General features: G+C 39.8%; 1 protein-coding gene across 3 annotated transcripts in view; it reads right to left on the reverse strand.

Moving 5' to 3' along the window:
• Nucleotides 1-14358, reverse strand: part of OSMR (oncostatin M receptor) — a 178700-nt gene that overhangs the window by 117044 nt on the left and 47298 nt on the right. For all 3 annotated transcript variants that reach the window (XM_029578388.1, XM_029578398.1, XM_029578406.1), the window contains 2 exons: nt 6120-6294; nt 3527-3799 (listed from right to left, as the gene is read on the reverse strand). In XM_029578388.1, the coding sequence (XP_029434248.1) occupies nt 3527-3799; nt 6120-6294 (448 nt within the window). The remainder of the gene's footprint in view (nt 1-3526; nt 3800-6119; nt 6295-14358) is intronic.

The following is a 14358-nucleotide window of genomic DNA, read 5'->3' on the forward strand; positions in this document are numbered from 1 at the left end:
GCACGTGCAAGTCCTGACCAGCACTTGCAAGCATGTGCAAGTCCAGAATAGCACAATCATTAAACCATAGCAATAAGGGAAATAATAAAATGCTCATGTTCAAAAGTTTGCATACCCTTGAATGTTTGGGCTGATAATATACACTCAAGTTGGCATAAACAGGTTGAGATAGCAATGAAGGGTAGGTATGCACACCTGTGCCTTGTTTGATTGAAATTAGTATCTGTATATAAATAGTCAATCAGTTTCTTAGCTTGTGCTTTTCACTCAAGGCTGCACTGACTTTAGTGGTTACTGAAGCATGGGGAAAAACAAAAGAACTATCAAAGGATCTGCGAGCAAAAATAGTTCAAATTTATAAATCAGAAAAAGGATATAAAAAGATATCATATCTAAAGATTTGAAAACACTAATCAGTACTCTTCAAACTCTGATCAAGAAGTGGAAAATGTTAGTTTCTGGTAATATCAAGCCATGGTCAGGTAGACCTAGAAAGATTTCAGACCCAATTGCCAGGAAAAATTGTTATTGGGATGCAAAGAAAAATCTACAAGCAACTTCTACTAAAATACAGGCTTCTCTGAAACAAAACAGTGCGGGTGTTCAGCATGCACAATAAGGAGATGCTTGAACAAAAACGGGCTACATTGAGAGTTGCCAGAAAAAAAGCCATTGCTGAACCAACGCCACAAAACAAGCCTCTTACAATATGCCAAACTGCACTAGAGAAGCCTCAAAACTTCTAGAACAAAATAATTTGGAGTGAGAAGACCAAAATTGAACTTTCTGGTCACAACCATAAACGCAATGTTTGGAGAGGAGTCAACAAGGCTTATGAAGAGAAGCACACCCCAACCATGAAGCATGGAGGTGGATCTCTGTTTTGTTTTGGGTTTTTTTTGGGGGGGAGGGAGGGGGTGAACTACAATGGCACAGGGAATTTATTCAAAATTGATGACAGGATGAATGTAGCATCTTAGAGAATATTGGAGGAGAATTTGCATTCATTAGCCAGGAAGCTGTGAATGGGGCGCAGTCATGACAATGATCCGAAACATAAGGCCAAGTTGATCCTTCAATGGCTGCGGCAGAAGAAAGTGAAGATTCTGGAGTGGCCATCATAGTCTCCTGACCTCAACATCATTGAGCCACTTAAGGGAAAACTCAAACATGCAGTTCATGCTCGACAACCAAACAATTTGCAGGATCTGGAGGCTTTTGGCCAATAGGAGTGGGCACCCCATGAGAAAAGAAAGGGCCTCATTCACAACTATCACAAAAGACTGCAAGCAGCCATTGATGCAAAAGCGGGTAATACACAATATTAAGACCCAAGTCTTTGAACAGGACCATTGTATTATTTCCTTTATTGCTATGGTTTAATGATTGTGCTATTCTGTGATAATAGTTTGATTTGAAACACATTAAAAAGAACAGACGTGTTTTGTCTGATCACACATGGTTTCTCAAAATGCGATCCATCTTACAAAACCTGCCAGGGGTATGTAAACTTATGAGCACAACTGTATGTTCTTCACCATTTAAACCTCGAGACCTGTTTGTTAGCCATGGAGGGAATAATGGAGCCTTCCAAACAAAAAAGGTGAAAATATTTTTAATTTCTTTTCAAGTCAAATGTGATTATGTATGGCAAGGTTGGTTGTTTTTCTTTTTTTGACTGGATATTAATTATCTTTTGAATAATACGTTTATTGTCAAAATCATTTTTTTCTAGTTTCAAGGTAACCTTGCATGTATTTTTGGAAAATGCATACTTTTTTTTAAGTTTCCAAAAAAAGCTCTTAGACCTCATTTATTGATGCGGTTAAGGTGTCAAAAACATAAAAATGAAAGAAAAAAAAAAAGAAGGTTTAGGGAGCCTTGTGGCTACAATGAGGAAACGTTTTTCTCTTTGAAAAACACACCTGTCTCATTTTATGGAAAGACTGGCTAAGGTGACCTCATGGCACCTAGCTGTGTGGTGCCAATTTTGCATGAACAGAAAACTTCTAACTCTTTCTAGCTCTAGCTAGTAAATGTCCTGTTCTTGATGCCTCTGAATGACATCTCTACATGTGAGCAATTTCATCCTACTTGTCCATAAAGAAGAGAACTAGGTAACATTTTCAGAGTGAAGAATGCTCTAGAACAAGAGATCATGGTGTGAGGCTCCAAGTGAGTAGAATCAGGAGCATCAGCAGAAAATATTTCTTCACAGCAAAGGTGGTGAGTGCATGAAATAGCCTCCACACTGGAGAGAAGAAGGGAAAAAAACCCCAAAAAACCCAGTATTGGGATTTGCGAAAGCATGAGATAAACACTGAAGATCTCCAGTTGTGAAAAAGTGAGGGGGAAGCCAGAGGTTAACTGGGATCTATAGCATCGCACAAAGAATGATATGGGCAGATTAACTGAGTCTTATGGTCCTCATCTGGTTAGGGAGGATTGGAACACGAGCAGATCTACATTAGTATTTTATAATCCATTCAGTATGATATACACGTATTTTATAAAATATGCGTATCTCTATCCTACAACGTGCGTGTGTACGTAGCTTAGGCACAAATACATGCAATCCATTTAAAGAATATATATCAATGCATTGAATGCACCTAACTTTTCCTTCCTATTTTAAAAATATATGGGTGTATACTTTACGCGCAAAAATAAAGTAGGACTTACATGTGCAACTCAATGTACTTTAAATGCACGCTTCAAGCAAATTACCACTTTTACCAATTAGTCCACCAGTTCTCCCAGTCCTTCTCCAGGTCATTGAGACCATCCCGCTTCTTCACCCCGAACTCCCACCCAGTCAGTACTGCACAATAAACACGTTTACTGTCACTTACACCAGATAATCAGCAGGTGTAAAATTACATGAGTAAATTAGCAAATCTGTGGGTATCTTTTAAAATAGTAACTTATGTACTTAAATGTGGCTTTTTTTTTTTTAACACGCTTGTATGTGCGTGCACAAGTGATAATGCAAAAGTATTTTCAACTTTTATAAAATATGGAATATAAGAGTACACGCTCCTTACATGCATATATGCTAATTTTTATGCACATAACATTTTAAAAATTCATCCCATAGAGTCTTGTTTCAGTACCTGTCTCCAACTGTGATGCAGTCTTTGCATCAATGTTGTTTCACAGACAGAGGTAACAAAATGTCTAACATGTTCCGAAACCTTAGTAAAAATCCAGTCTCAGGGATTGAAGTGTTGGTAAATGAACCTCTGGTTTCTTCTGACCCATTTCTGGTTCTGAATACTACTCATCCCCCGCACATGGAGCAGCTGCGGGTTTCTTCTGCTGCAGCCATTAAATGGGGCTAAGCCACATTTAAGGACATAAGTTGCTATTTTCTTTCAGGCTGTTAAGAATCCCGACTTGTCAGTGTTTTCTCCTTTTCACTATTTTAAGAAAATGCTATGTGAATTGCTTACTGTAAAGCTACGCAGATGGTAAAAGTGCTTCATTCCTAATGTAGAGTGCAGAAAGATAATCAAATAGTACTCACTGCCAACGAAGAAAACCGTCCCACCGTTCTTTTTCTCAGACAAACTGCAAAAAACAATTCTCCCAGATGCACTTGAAAGTGCCACATCACGCAGGGTGATTGCAACACTTCTGTTGCTTACATAAGAAAGTGGATAAGAGGAGCCATTGTATTCCACAGACAGAATGTGTTGGCCTTTGCCTGCTACACAGCAGAAAGTGATGTTAGAACCCTTTTTCACGACTTTGTTTTTGGGAAAGACGGACGGTTCTTTGCTGTCCGATGTGTCCAGCCCTGCAAGACAAATTAGAATGTAAAAGTACATGCTCAGCGCCTGGAAAAGTTTCTGTGTACCTATTTGACATACATAGTCTGGTGCTTAGGGTATCAAGGTTTTAAACCATAACATATGGATGCTGGTAAGCTGAAACTTTTTTTTTTTTTTAACTCCCACATCTGAAAGTATGGGGGGCAATCTTGAAAAACCTGCAGGCTGTTGCAAAACCTATGGGTACTTTTACCCTCTGATTTTGTACTGGTTCTCGAAGGGAAAGCACGGATCTACTTTCCCTTTGAAAACCATGCAGGCAAAGCGCATGGTTTTGAAAATGCAGGACAACACATATTAATGCTTCCCCTGGCCTAAACCTGCCCAGAGAACCTCTCTGCCAGAATGTCTGTATAAGCATGCACGTTGTGGGATAGCACACTTACTTTTACCCGCATAAAGTGTGAGCAATTTGCAGACAACCTATTAACCCCTTTTAAAAAGTCATTTAAATGGTTTTTGAAAATTGCTTTTGGATGTCCTTTTGTTCTGTTAATGAAAAACTAGATAAGTTTATGGTCATTCAAAAACATACAGAGGTCAATACTAAAAGACTCACTAAAATTAGCCTATTATCTTTGGGTGATTAGATTTAGGAAAACATTCAGATGATTAGACAGTCAAAATGTGCCCAACTAGACTTAGTGTAGCTATGTTCCCCAGCTACAATTAGCCAGTAAGAATATGTATTCATTGGTCCATTCGTTTCAGGTATGTGCACCTATTGTCAGTTTTGTATGCCTACCTTCTGTTTGCGAGATATGTGCACACTGCCAAAACAAATGAAATGTATGGACCAACAAATGCACATCTCTATCAGGCACTAAAGGGCTGAGACCTCTAACTTCTTCCCATGCCCCCTCCTCTCGTTACCACCACCAAGCCAGGATCTTCCCTCCAGATTGTATGTTTATCCAAAGAAAAAAAAAAAAGTTCATTTCCCTTCCATTAAAATGTAAAAATAAAAGTCCCTACTGGCCACCTTCCCCAATCTCCCCATCATATAAAGATTATTTTTTTATTATTATTCTTTCCATGGGCCTCCGTTCCCAGTCTCCCTGCTTCAAAATTTTTTTGAAAATATCCCAGGCATCCTCCTCTCCCCCTAAGTCTCCCCACTGTCAAAAAAATAAAAGCCCTGCAGGGGGATCTCCTGCTTTCTCCCTGCTTTACAAAAAGAGGGTAGCAGCAATGATAAGGCCAAACATCCCCTGACTGTGCTTTTCCTAACATTTTTTGACTGCAAAGAGGCAGGATGGCCATAGGGATATATATATTTTTTTAATGCTTTATGAAGCAAGGAGGCCTGCAAGGGAAATTATTTTACTTTTTAATGGCATGGACACCCAGAGGGAAGGGATCTTGCCAGAAATGTTGGGGGGAGGGGGGATATTTTTAAAATCTCATTGGAATGGGAGCACTGGAAGGAAGAGGAAGTGGCTAGGGAACATGTGTCTACTTTTTAAATGGCAGGGAGAGCAGTGGGACAGGTTTTTTAAAAAAAATAAATTACAATGGAGTGGCAGGGAAGGCACCTAATTTTGGCCAACCAATGTAGGATACAGGCTTGGGGTGAAGAGGACTGAACTGAGGACTCAAGAAGGATTTTTCCAGAATTGAGTGATTCACCTCATCCACAGGATTTCCCTAGTCCTCTGGTTCAGTTTATGCAATCAGACCAGGCATGATGAGCCTTATCCCAGGAACCTGAGAGAAAGGACACATATACCAGATAGAGGCATAAATCTGTGTAACCCTAGCTGTAAATTGGCACAGTAGTTATTAATTGGACATTGATTTTATTTCTGAAGAAATCAGTACATTTTATTTTGAATACTCACAAGAGTGTCTAACCTGCCTGTCCCTGCAGCACAGCACCACAGGAACAAGAGTGACTGTGAGATACATACACAAACACAAAAGGGGCCACAAAGGTCTGCCTTCACCCGGACTGAAAGGACCCACACCTTGGGGACAAGCAGAAAGGGAAAGAGAACTAGTGGAAACAGTCCCCAGAAAAATGTGTGTGCGCGCCCTTTGGAAACAGTCAAATCCATGAAAAAAAAGGGTTACACATACATTGCCTCCTTTTGTATGCAGATCTATTCCATGCATATTCATTGTGGGAATCCTGAAGACCTGACTGGCTGGGTGTGCCCTAAGGCTGCACTGTGCTGCAGAATTAACTGCTAAACACCCCATTTTCAACTGGTGCTTCTAGTGTACACTACAAAGAACTTTGTTGAAAATAGGACACTGAAAAGAACACATCAAAGCATTGCTAACCTAAAACAGTCTGCCAGGGGGTCCAATCACTCCAGACTGCAGCAGCAGGAAACCTGGGGTCATCCACTGCACTCCTGATTCTGACCGAGTGAGACGAGCATTGCAGGGGGAGATTTGAATCCCACATCCATCTCAGAACTTTATCTAACTTTGAAAGCATTTTGCTGTAGTTCCCCTACAAAACATCATCACAGTAATGTCAATACAGTGCCATGAGATCTTCCTTAACAGCAGGTAAACAAGTGAAAAGCTGTACATATGTTAGCTACGGGCTTACAATTCAGTGGATGCAGCACACAATTTGAATGAGACAATTTTACTAATGCAAGGAAAATGTGCATCAATGTTTATGCTATACGTAGCGTGCAACTCTCCCTTAGCATGTTTTATTTCTCATGGTCTAATTTATCCCTAAAAAATCCCAAATGTCTAGAGATATGGAGTTTTTTTCACTTTGAATAAACTCCATCAAGTGTAAATATGTTTACAGTCAAATACTTTTCAATACATGTAAATGATTGATGGAGAAGACTTGGAACCTCTTGGCCTTATACAATCATATTAAACAGGGACCCCAAGCACCTAACATTGCTATCTATAAGTTAGCTGATGATCTTAGGATCATTTTCAGCCACAAACCTTTGCAGCTGAAACGGAACCTAAATTTGGGTAGTCAATTGAGGGCTATCTTTTCTGTGCTCTGGGTCAGCAGCCACATGTGACTGTCTAGTGCCACAAATCAGTGCTACAGGGCTAAGTCCACTCCAGGAATGTACTTGACCGTCCAATTTTTGAGCAGCTAAAATTTAGGCTTCTAGATGCCACTGAAAATATGCACCATAATGCCCCGTCAACTCTAGTGTTAGTCAGTTTAGCAGATCCTTCACCAGTAGCAAATGTTAAGGACACGAATAAAATGGCTTTCAAGATTTGTTTTATAAACACAGAGGAAATATTTCCAAAAATTAGAAAAAAACTTAATAGTATCAAACATGAAAAAAGCCAATTTGTATGACTTGACTTCAACAAAACAAATACTGCACAAAAAAATGAATTGCTCAAATTCTGGATAAATGCATTGTCCCACCCACTCTTTTTTAAGCCTTTGGTGTTCAGCATCACATAGATGGGTTTCCTGCAAAAAAACCACCTGTGAATGCATGCGATTAAAGTGGGTTAACAATTTTTTCCGCTTGATGGGGGAATGAATACCATCGACATTCAGCGTAGTCACTTTAACCTTTGCCATTCCAACCAACGACGCTTAACAGTACATGCACAGCCCCAAAAATAGGGCTGAAAATCACAGCAGACGTAGTCTCGCAGTTTCCCAGCCTAAGCCGCAAGACCACACACTTTGATTTTTTGTCCAGTAGTTTTCTCCTGCTCCTTTGGGTTAGTGGCTTAATTAGAACCAGTCTCTATTGGGCTTAAGTACCATGATCCTTTATTCACAACCAGGGCCAGTGCTAGGGTACAGTGCACTGTATTATCTTTTTTTCTTCACCGCCACCAAACTAGTCTGGCTTAATAGAAAATTCTGTCAAAGTACCCTTAAGGGAGCCCTAGTTGAGCTTTCAGCATAGTGACTGCTCCCTTCTAACACCCCCAATATATTAACTGTAGCTAGCACCCACCCCCAAGGTAATGTAGTATCCTCTTGCACTCAGGATGTGTCTCCAGAGGAACATGCCCAGGAGGGAAGAATTAGGATGGCCATTGTACTTGGTGATTTGATCATTAGAAACGTAGATAGCTGGGTGGCTGGTAGGCATGAGGATCTCTTGCTAACTTGCCTGGCTGGTGCGAAAGTGGGAGACTTAATGCATTACCTAGACAGGATTTTATAAAGTGCTGGGGGAGGAGCAGGTTGTCTTGGTACATGTGGGTACCAATGACCCTGGTAAGATGCAGGAGGGACATTCAGGAAGCCAGGATAGCATTCCCAGAAATGCTCCCCATTCCATACCAGGAACCTGGATGCAGCAGAGCTCTGGAGTCTCAATGCATGGAAGAGGCGATGGTGCAGGAAGAGGGCTTTAGGTTTGTTAGGAAATGAACAAACATTTTGAAGAAGGGGTGGGGATGGCGGAGCATTTTCCGAAAGGATAGACTCCTTCTTGATCCAGGGAGAAGCCAGGCTACTGGCTCTAATCTTTAAAAAGGAGATAGAGTAGCTTTTAAAGTAGATAATTGGGGAAAGCCGACAGTCACTCAGGAGTGTATGATTTGAAATGGTGAATCTTTGATAGATACTAAAAAAAAAGAAAAAACAATCATAGAAATTACGGTATCCCAATAGGGAGATTGCAATAAATACTAAAGTAGCCTAGATGCCTTTAAGTAAAAAGCAGACAGAGCTGATAGATTCCAAATTATCCCATCAACTGATCAGCAGGTTGTTAACACAAAACAAAAAACATACTTTAAAATGTTAGTATACAAATGCTAGATAGGAGAGTTAGAATGTATAGCAGTGAACAAAGAAGTCAATAGAATGGCATCTTAGAGATCTGGTGTAAGGAGTGGCTGTGATACCAGGGAACAAATTATATCACAATGATAGAATGGATTTAAATTGGTGAAGGCTGGCACTATATGTAAAAGAGGCATTGAGTCAAACACGCATGAAGAAATGTGGAAGGAAGGCAAAACGATTACCTTCATGGTTAAAAGGTGAGGTGAAAGAGGCTATTTTAGCCAAAAAAATCATCCTTCAAAAATTGGAAGAAGGATCCATCTGAAAAAAATAGGATAAAACATAAGAATTGTCAAGTTAAGTGTAAAACATTGATAAGACAGGCAAAGAAAGAATTTGAAATGAAGTTGGCCATAGAGGCCATAGAGGCAAAAACTCATAATATCCAAAGCAAGAAACCTGTGAGAGAGTCGGTTGGACCATTAGATGACCGAGGGGTTAAAGGGGCTCTTAGGGAAGATGAGGCCATTGTAGAAAGACTAAATGAATTCTTTGCTTCCGTGTCTACTAATGAGGATGTTGGGGAGATAGCAGTTCCGGAGATGGTTTTCAGGGGTGATGAGTCAGACGAACTGAACGAAATCACAGTGAACCTGGAAGATGTAGTAGGCCAGATTGACAAAACTAAAGAGTATCAAATCACCTGGTCCAGATGGTATGCATCCTAGGGTACTAAAGGAACTCAAAAATGAAATTTCTGACGAGTGAGATAATCAAATTTGCAGATGACACAAAATTGTTCAGAGTAGTTAAATCACAAGCAGATTGTGATAAATTGCAGGAAGACCTTGTGAGACTGGAAAATTTGGCATCCAAATGACAGATGAAATTTAATGTGGATAAGTGCAAGGTGATGCATATAGGGAAAAATAACCCATGCTATAATTACACGATGTCGGGTTCCATATTAGGTGCTACAACCCAAGAAAGAGATCTAGGTGTCATAGTGGATAACACATTGAAATCGTCGGTTCAGTGTGCTGCGGCAGTCAAAAAAGCAAACAGAATGTTGGGAATTATTAGAAAAGGAATGATGAATAAAACGGAAAATGTCATAATGCCTCTGTATCGCTCCATGGTGAGGCCGCACCTTGAATACTGTGTACAATTCTGGTCGCCGCATCTCAAAAAAGATATAATTGCGATGGAGAAGGTACAGAGAAGGGCTACCAAAATGATAAGGGGAATGGAACAACTCCCCTATGAGGAAAGACTAAAGAGGTTAGGACTTTTCAGCTTGGAGAAGAGACGACTGAGGGGGGATATGATAGAGGTGTTTAAAATCATGAGAGGTCTAGAATGGGTAGATGTGAATCTGTTATTTACTCTTTCGGATAGTAGAAAGACTAGGGGACACTCCATGAAGTTAGCATGGGGCACATTTAAAACTAATCGGAGAAAGTTCTTTTTTACTCAACGCACAATTAAACTCTGGAATTTGTTGCCAGAGAATGTGGTTCGTGCAGTTAGTATAGCTGTGTTTAAAAAAGGATTGGATAAGTTCTTGGAGGAGAAGTCCATTACCTGCTATTAAGTTCACTTAGAGAATAGCCACTGCCATTAGCAATGGTTACATGGAATAGACTTAGTTTTTGGGTACTTGCCAGGTTCTTATGGCCTGGATTGGCCACTGTTGGAAACAGGATGCTGGGCTTGATGGACCCTTGGTCTGACCCAGTATGGCATTTTCTTATGTTCTTATTAGTTAAAATTTGTAACCTATCATTAAAATCATCCATTGTACCTGGAGGGTGGCCAATGTAACCCCAATATTTAAAAAAGGCTCCAGGGGCGATCCGGGTAACTATAGACCAGTGAGCCTAACTTCAGTGCCGGGAAAAATAGTGGAAACTATTCTCAAGATCAAAATCGTAGAGCATATAGAAAGACATGATTTAATGGAAAACAGTCAACACGGATTTACCCAAGGGAATTCTTGCCTAACAAATCTGCTTCATTTTTTTGAAGGGGTTAATAAACATGTGGATAAAGGTAAACCGGTAGATGTAGTGTATTTGGATTTTCAGAAGGCGTTTGACAAAGTCCCTCATGAGAGGCTTCTTCGAAAACTAAAAAGTCATGGGATAGGAGGCAATGCCTTTTCGTGGATTACTAACTGGTTAAAAGACAGGAAACAGAGAGTAGGATTAAATGGTCAATTTTCTCAGTGGAAAAGGGTAAACGGTGGAGTACCTCAGGGATCTGTTCTTGGACCGGTGCTTTTCAATATATATATAAATGATCTGGAAAGGAATACGATGAGTGAGGTTATCAAATTTGCGGATGATACAAAATTATTCAGAGTAGTTAAATCACAAGCAGACTGTGATACATTACAGGAGGATCTTGCAAGACTGGAAGATTGGGCATCCAAATGGCAGATGAAATTTAAATGTGGACAAGTGCAAGGTGTTGCATATAGGGAAAAATAACCCTTGCTGTGGTTACACGATATTAGGTTCCATATTAGGAGCTACCTCCCGGAAAAAGATCTAGGCATCATAGTGGATAATACTTTAAAATCATTGGCTCAGTGTGCTGCAGCAGTCAAAAAAGCAAACAGAATGTTAGGAATTATTAGGAAGGGTATGGTTAATAAAATGGAAATTGTCGTATTGCCTCTATATCGCTCCATGGTGAGACCACACCTTGAATACTGTGTACAATTCTGGTCACCGCATCTCAAAAAAGATATAGTTGAGATGGAGAAGATACAGAGAAGAGCAACCAAAATGATAAAGGGGATGGAACAGCTCCCCTATGAGGAAAGGTTGAAGAGGTTAGGGCTGTTCAGCTTGGCGAAGAGACAGCTGAGGGGGGATATGATAGAGGTCTTTAAGATCATAAGAGGTCTTGAACGAGTAGATGTGACTCGGTTATTTACACTTTCGAATAATAGAAGGACTAGGGGGCATTCCATGAAGTTAGCAAGTAGCACATTTAAGACTAATCGGAGAAAATTCTTTAACTCAACGCACAATAAAGCTCTGGAATTTGTTGCCAGAGGATGTGGTTAGTGCAGTTACTGTAGCTGGGTTCAAAAAAGGTTTGGATATGGGAGAAGTCCATTAATGGCTATTAATCAAGTTTACTTAGGGAATAGCCACTGCTATTAATTGCATCAGTAGCATGGGATCTTCTTAGTGTTTGGATAATTGCCAGGTTCTTGTGGCCTGCTTTGGCCTCTGTTGGAAACAGGATGCTGGGCTTGATGGACCCTTGGTCTGACCCAGCATGGCAATTTCTTATGTTCTTATGCTGGAAACAAAATGCACTGTAGAATTCTTATGGACGGAAATTCCATGTGAGAAGGGGAACAGAATAGCAATAGGGGTGTACTACCATTCATCTGGTCAAAATGAACAGACAAATGATGAAATGCTAACAGAAATTAGGGAAGCTAACAAAATTAGCAAGACATTAATAATAGGCACTTTAAATTACCCCAGTATTGATTGAGTAAGTGTCACATCAGGACATGCTAAGGAGGTAAAGTTTCTAGACGAAATAAAATGACTGCTTCATGCATCAGCTAATACAAGAACTAACAAGTAGGGGGTCTATTTTAGACCTAATTCTTAGTGTAACACTGAATTTGGTGTGAATGGGGTTGAGGCCACTTCGCAATAGTGATCATAACATGATCAAATTTGACTTGATAACTGGAGGGAGGATACTAAGGAATTCTACTGCGCTAGCATTTGACTTTCAAAAGGGAGACTATTAAAAATGAGAAAAATGGTAAGGAAAAAACAGAAAGAAGCAGCTGCCAAGGTTAAGAGTTTACAGCAAGCATGAATGTTGTTTAAAAATACCATCTTGGAAGCCCAGACCAGATGTATTCCATGCATTAGAAAAGGTGGAAGGAAGGCCAAACCAGTACTGGCATGGTTAAAAGATGAGGTAAGAGAAGCTATAATAGCTAAAAGAACATCTTTTAAGAAATGGAAAAGGAATCCAAATGAAGAAACAGAAAATAGCATAAGTTAGAAGCAAAGCACTGCTAAAGAAGCCAAAGACAGAATTTGAAAGGATGCTTGCCGTGAAAGCAAAAACTCATAATATAATCAAAGCATTCATAATACATTCAAAGCAAAAGCACCTGTGAGAGAAACAGTTTGACTGTTAAATTGAGTGGTAAAAGGGGCACTAAGGGAGAACAAGGCCATAGTGGACAGACTAAACTAATTCTTTGCTTTGATCTTTTTTGAAGATGATGTAAGGGAGGTACTCATTAAATAAATATGATCACCTAGAAATCAACAAAAACCTGTGAGCTGTTATTCAAAATATTAGTACCAACAGCTAAAAAAAATCTTAAAAATGTATAGATATTAATCAGAATTAAAAAACAGTGTCGTCTACCAAATAGACAACACTATATTACACCATCATGTCCCCTTTCCTCTGGAAAGTCTTTTTGTTAGTTTTTTGAAAATATTTGGAAATTTGCAAATTAAAAATATTACTATGTCTCTATATTTTCTTTAAACATCTTTATGCAAATATTCCAAAGCTCAACAAGTTTCCAGGTTATGTGATGTCATGAGAACATGCCATACCTGGTCAGACCAAGGGTCCATCAAGCCCAGGATCCTGTTTCCAACAGAGGCCAATCCAGGCCATAAGAACCTGGCAATTACCCCAAAATTAAGTCTATTCCATGTTACCGTTGCTAGTAATAGCAGTGGCTATTTTCTAAGTCAACTTAATTAATAGTAGGTAAATCTGCAAATTTGATAACCTCACTCGTCGTATTCCTTTCCAGATCATTCATATATATATTGAAAAGCACCGGTCCAAGTACAGATCCCTGAGGCACTCCACTGTTTACCCTTTTCCACTGAGAAAATTGACCATTTAATCTTACTCCTTGTTTCCTGTCTTTTAACCAGTTTGTAATCCTCCTATCCCATGACTCTTTAGTTTTCGTAGAAGCCTTTCATGAGGGACTTTGTCAAACGCCTTCTGAAAATCCAAATACACTGCATCTACCGCTTCACCTTTATCTACATGTTTAACTCCTTCTGCTCATAGAACAGTCTTTTTTGAACAGCTGTTTCTATAAAAGGGTTTCAGTTTTTTTCCTAGAGAGAGATGCTAAAGTCTGTATTTCAGATTTCCAGGCTATTTTGAATTCTGTAAGGGAAAAAGGTACATGCAGAGACCAAAGTGAAACCAGATGGGAAGTCTTGATCAGGTTGACACTACTAGCTAGCTGTGCTCGAATCAAAAGATGGAAACCTGAGCCCCGATGGGGAAGGAGCCTTGGTCTCATATTATCTGTATGTAACTCTTGGTATGGCTTGTGTGAGGATGAAATGGAAGAAAGTCTATTTCCCAAACAGAAAATCAGAAACTTTATTAAATTGTAAAAGATGCTAACATTTCATCAAACTAAATCATTAGTTTTCAGAGAGTTTTCTGCTTCTTGGGGATCAGTCTCCAAGCAATTATCTGTGCTTCTTCTTCTAAAGGCCAGAACACTTCTAATTGTTTTTATTATACTCCACTTTAGATGGTGGTCTAGCAGGGCTGGGTACAACAATAATGCTTTGGGAAATGGTTGCCTTCTCTTCCATCCTCAAACCTTCGCACTGCTTTTCCCTCCTCCTGGGCCTTCACATTCCATTCCACTGCAGCCCTGCCCTGGCCTCTTCCTCATGGGCCTTGTCATAGCTCCTTCCCCCCCTTCCCTCTCTGCTTCCAAAAATGGGAGAATCTGTTGCAGACAGTTCTAAGCCCACACGCAGACACACA

The sequence above is a fragment of the Rhinatrema bivittatum genome, chromosome 1 (assembly GCF_901001135.1).
Source record: "Rhinatrema bivittatum chromosome 1, aRhiBiv1.1, whole genome shotgun sequence".
NCBI lineage: Eukaryota > Metazoa > Chordata > Amphibia > Gymnophiona > Rhinatrematidae > Rhinatrema > Rhinatrema bivittatum.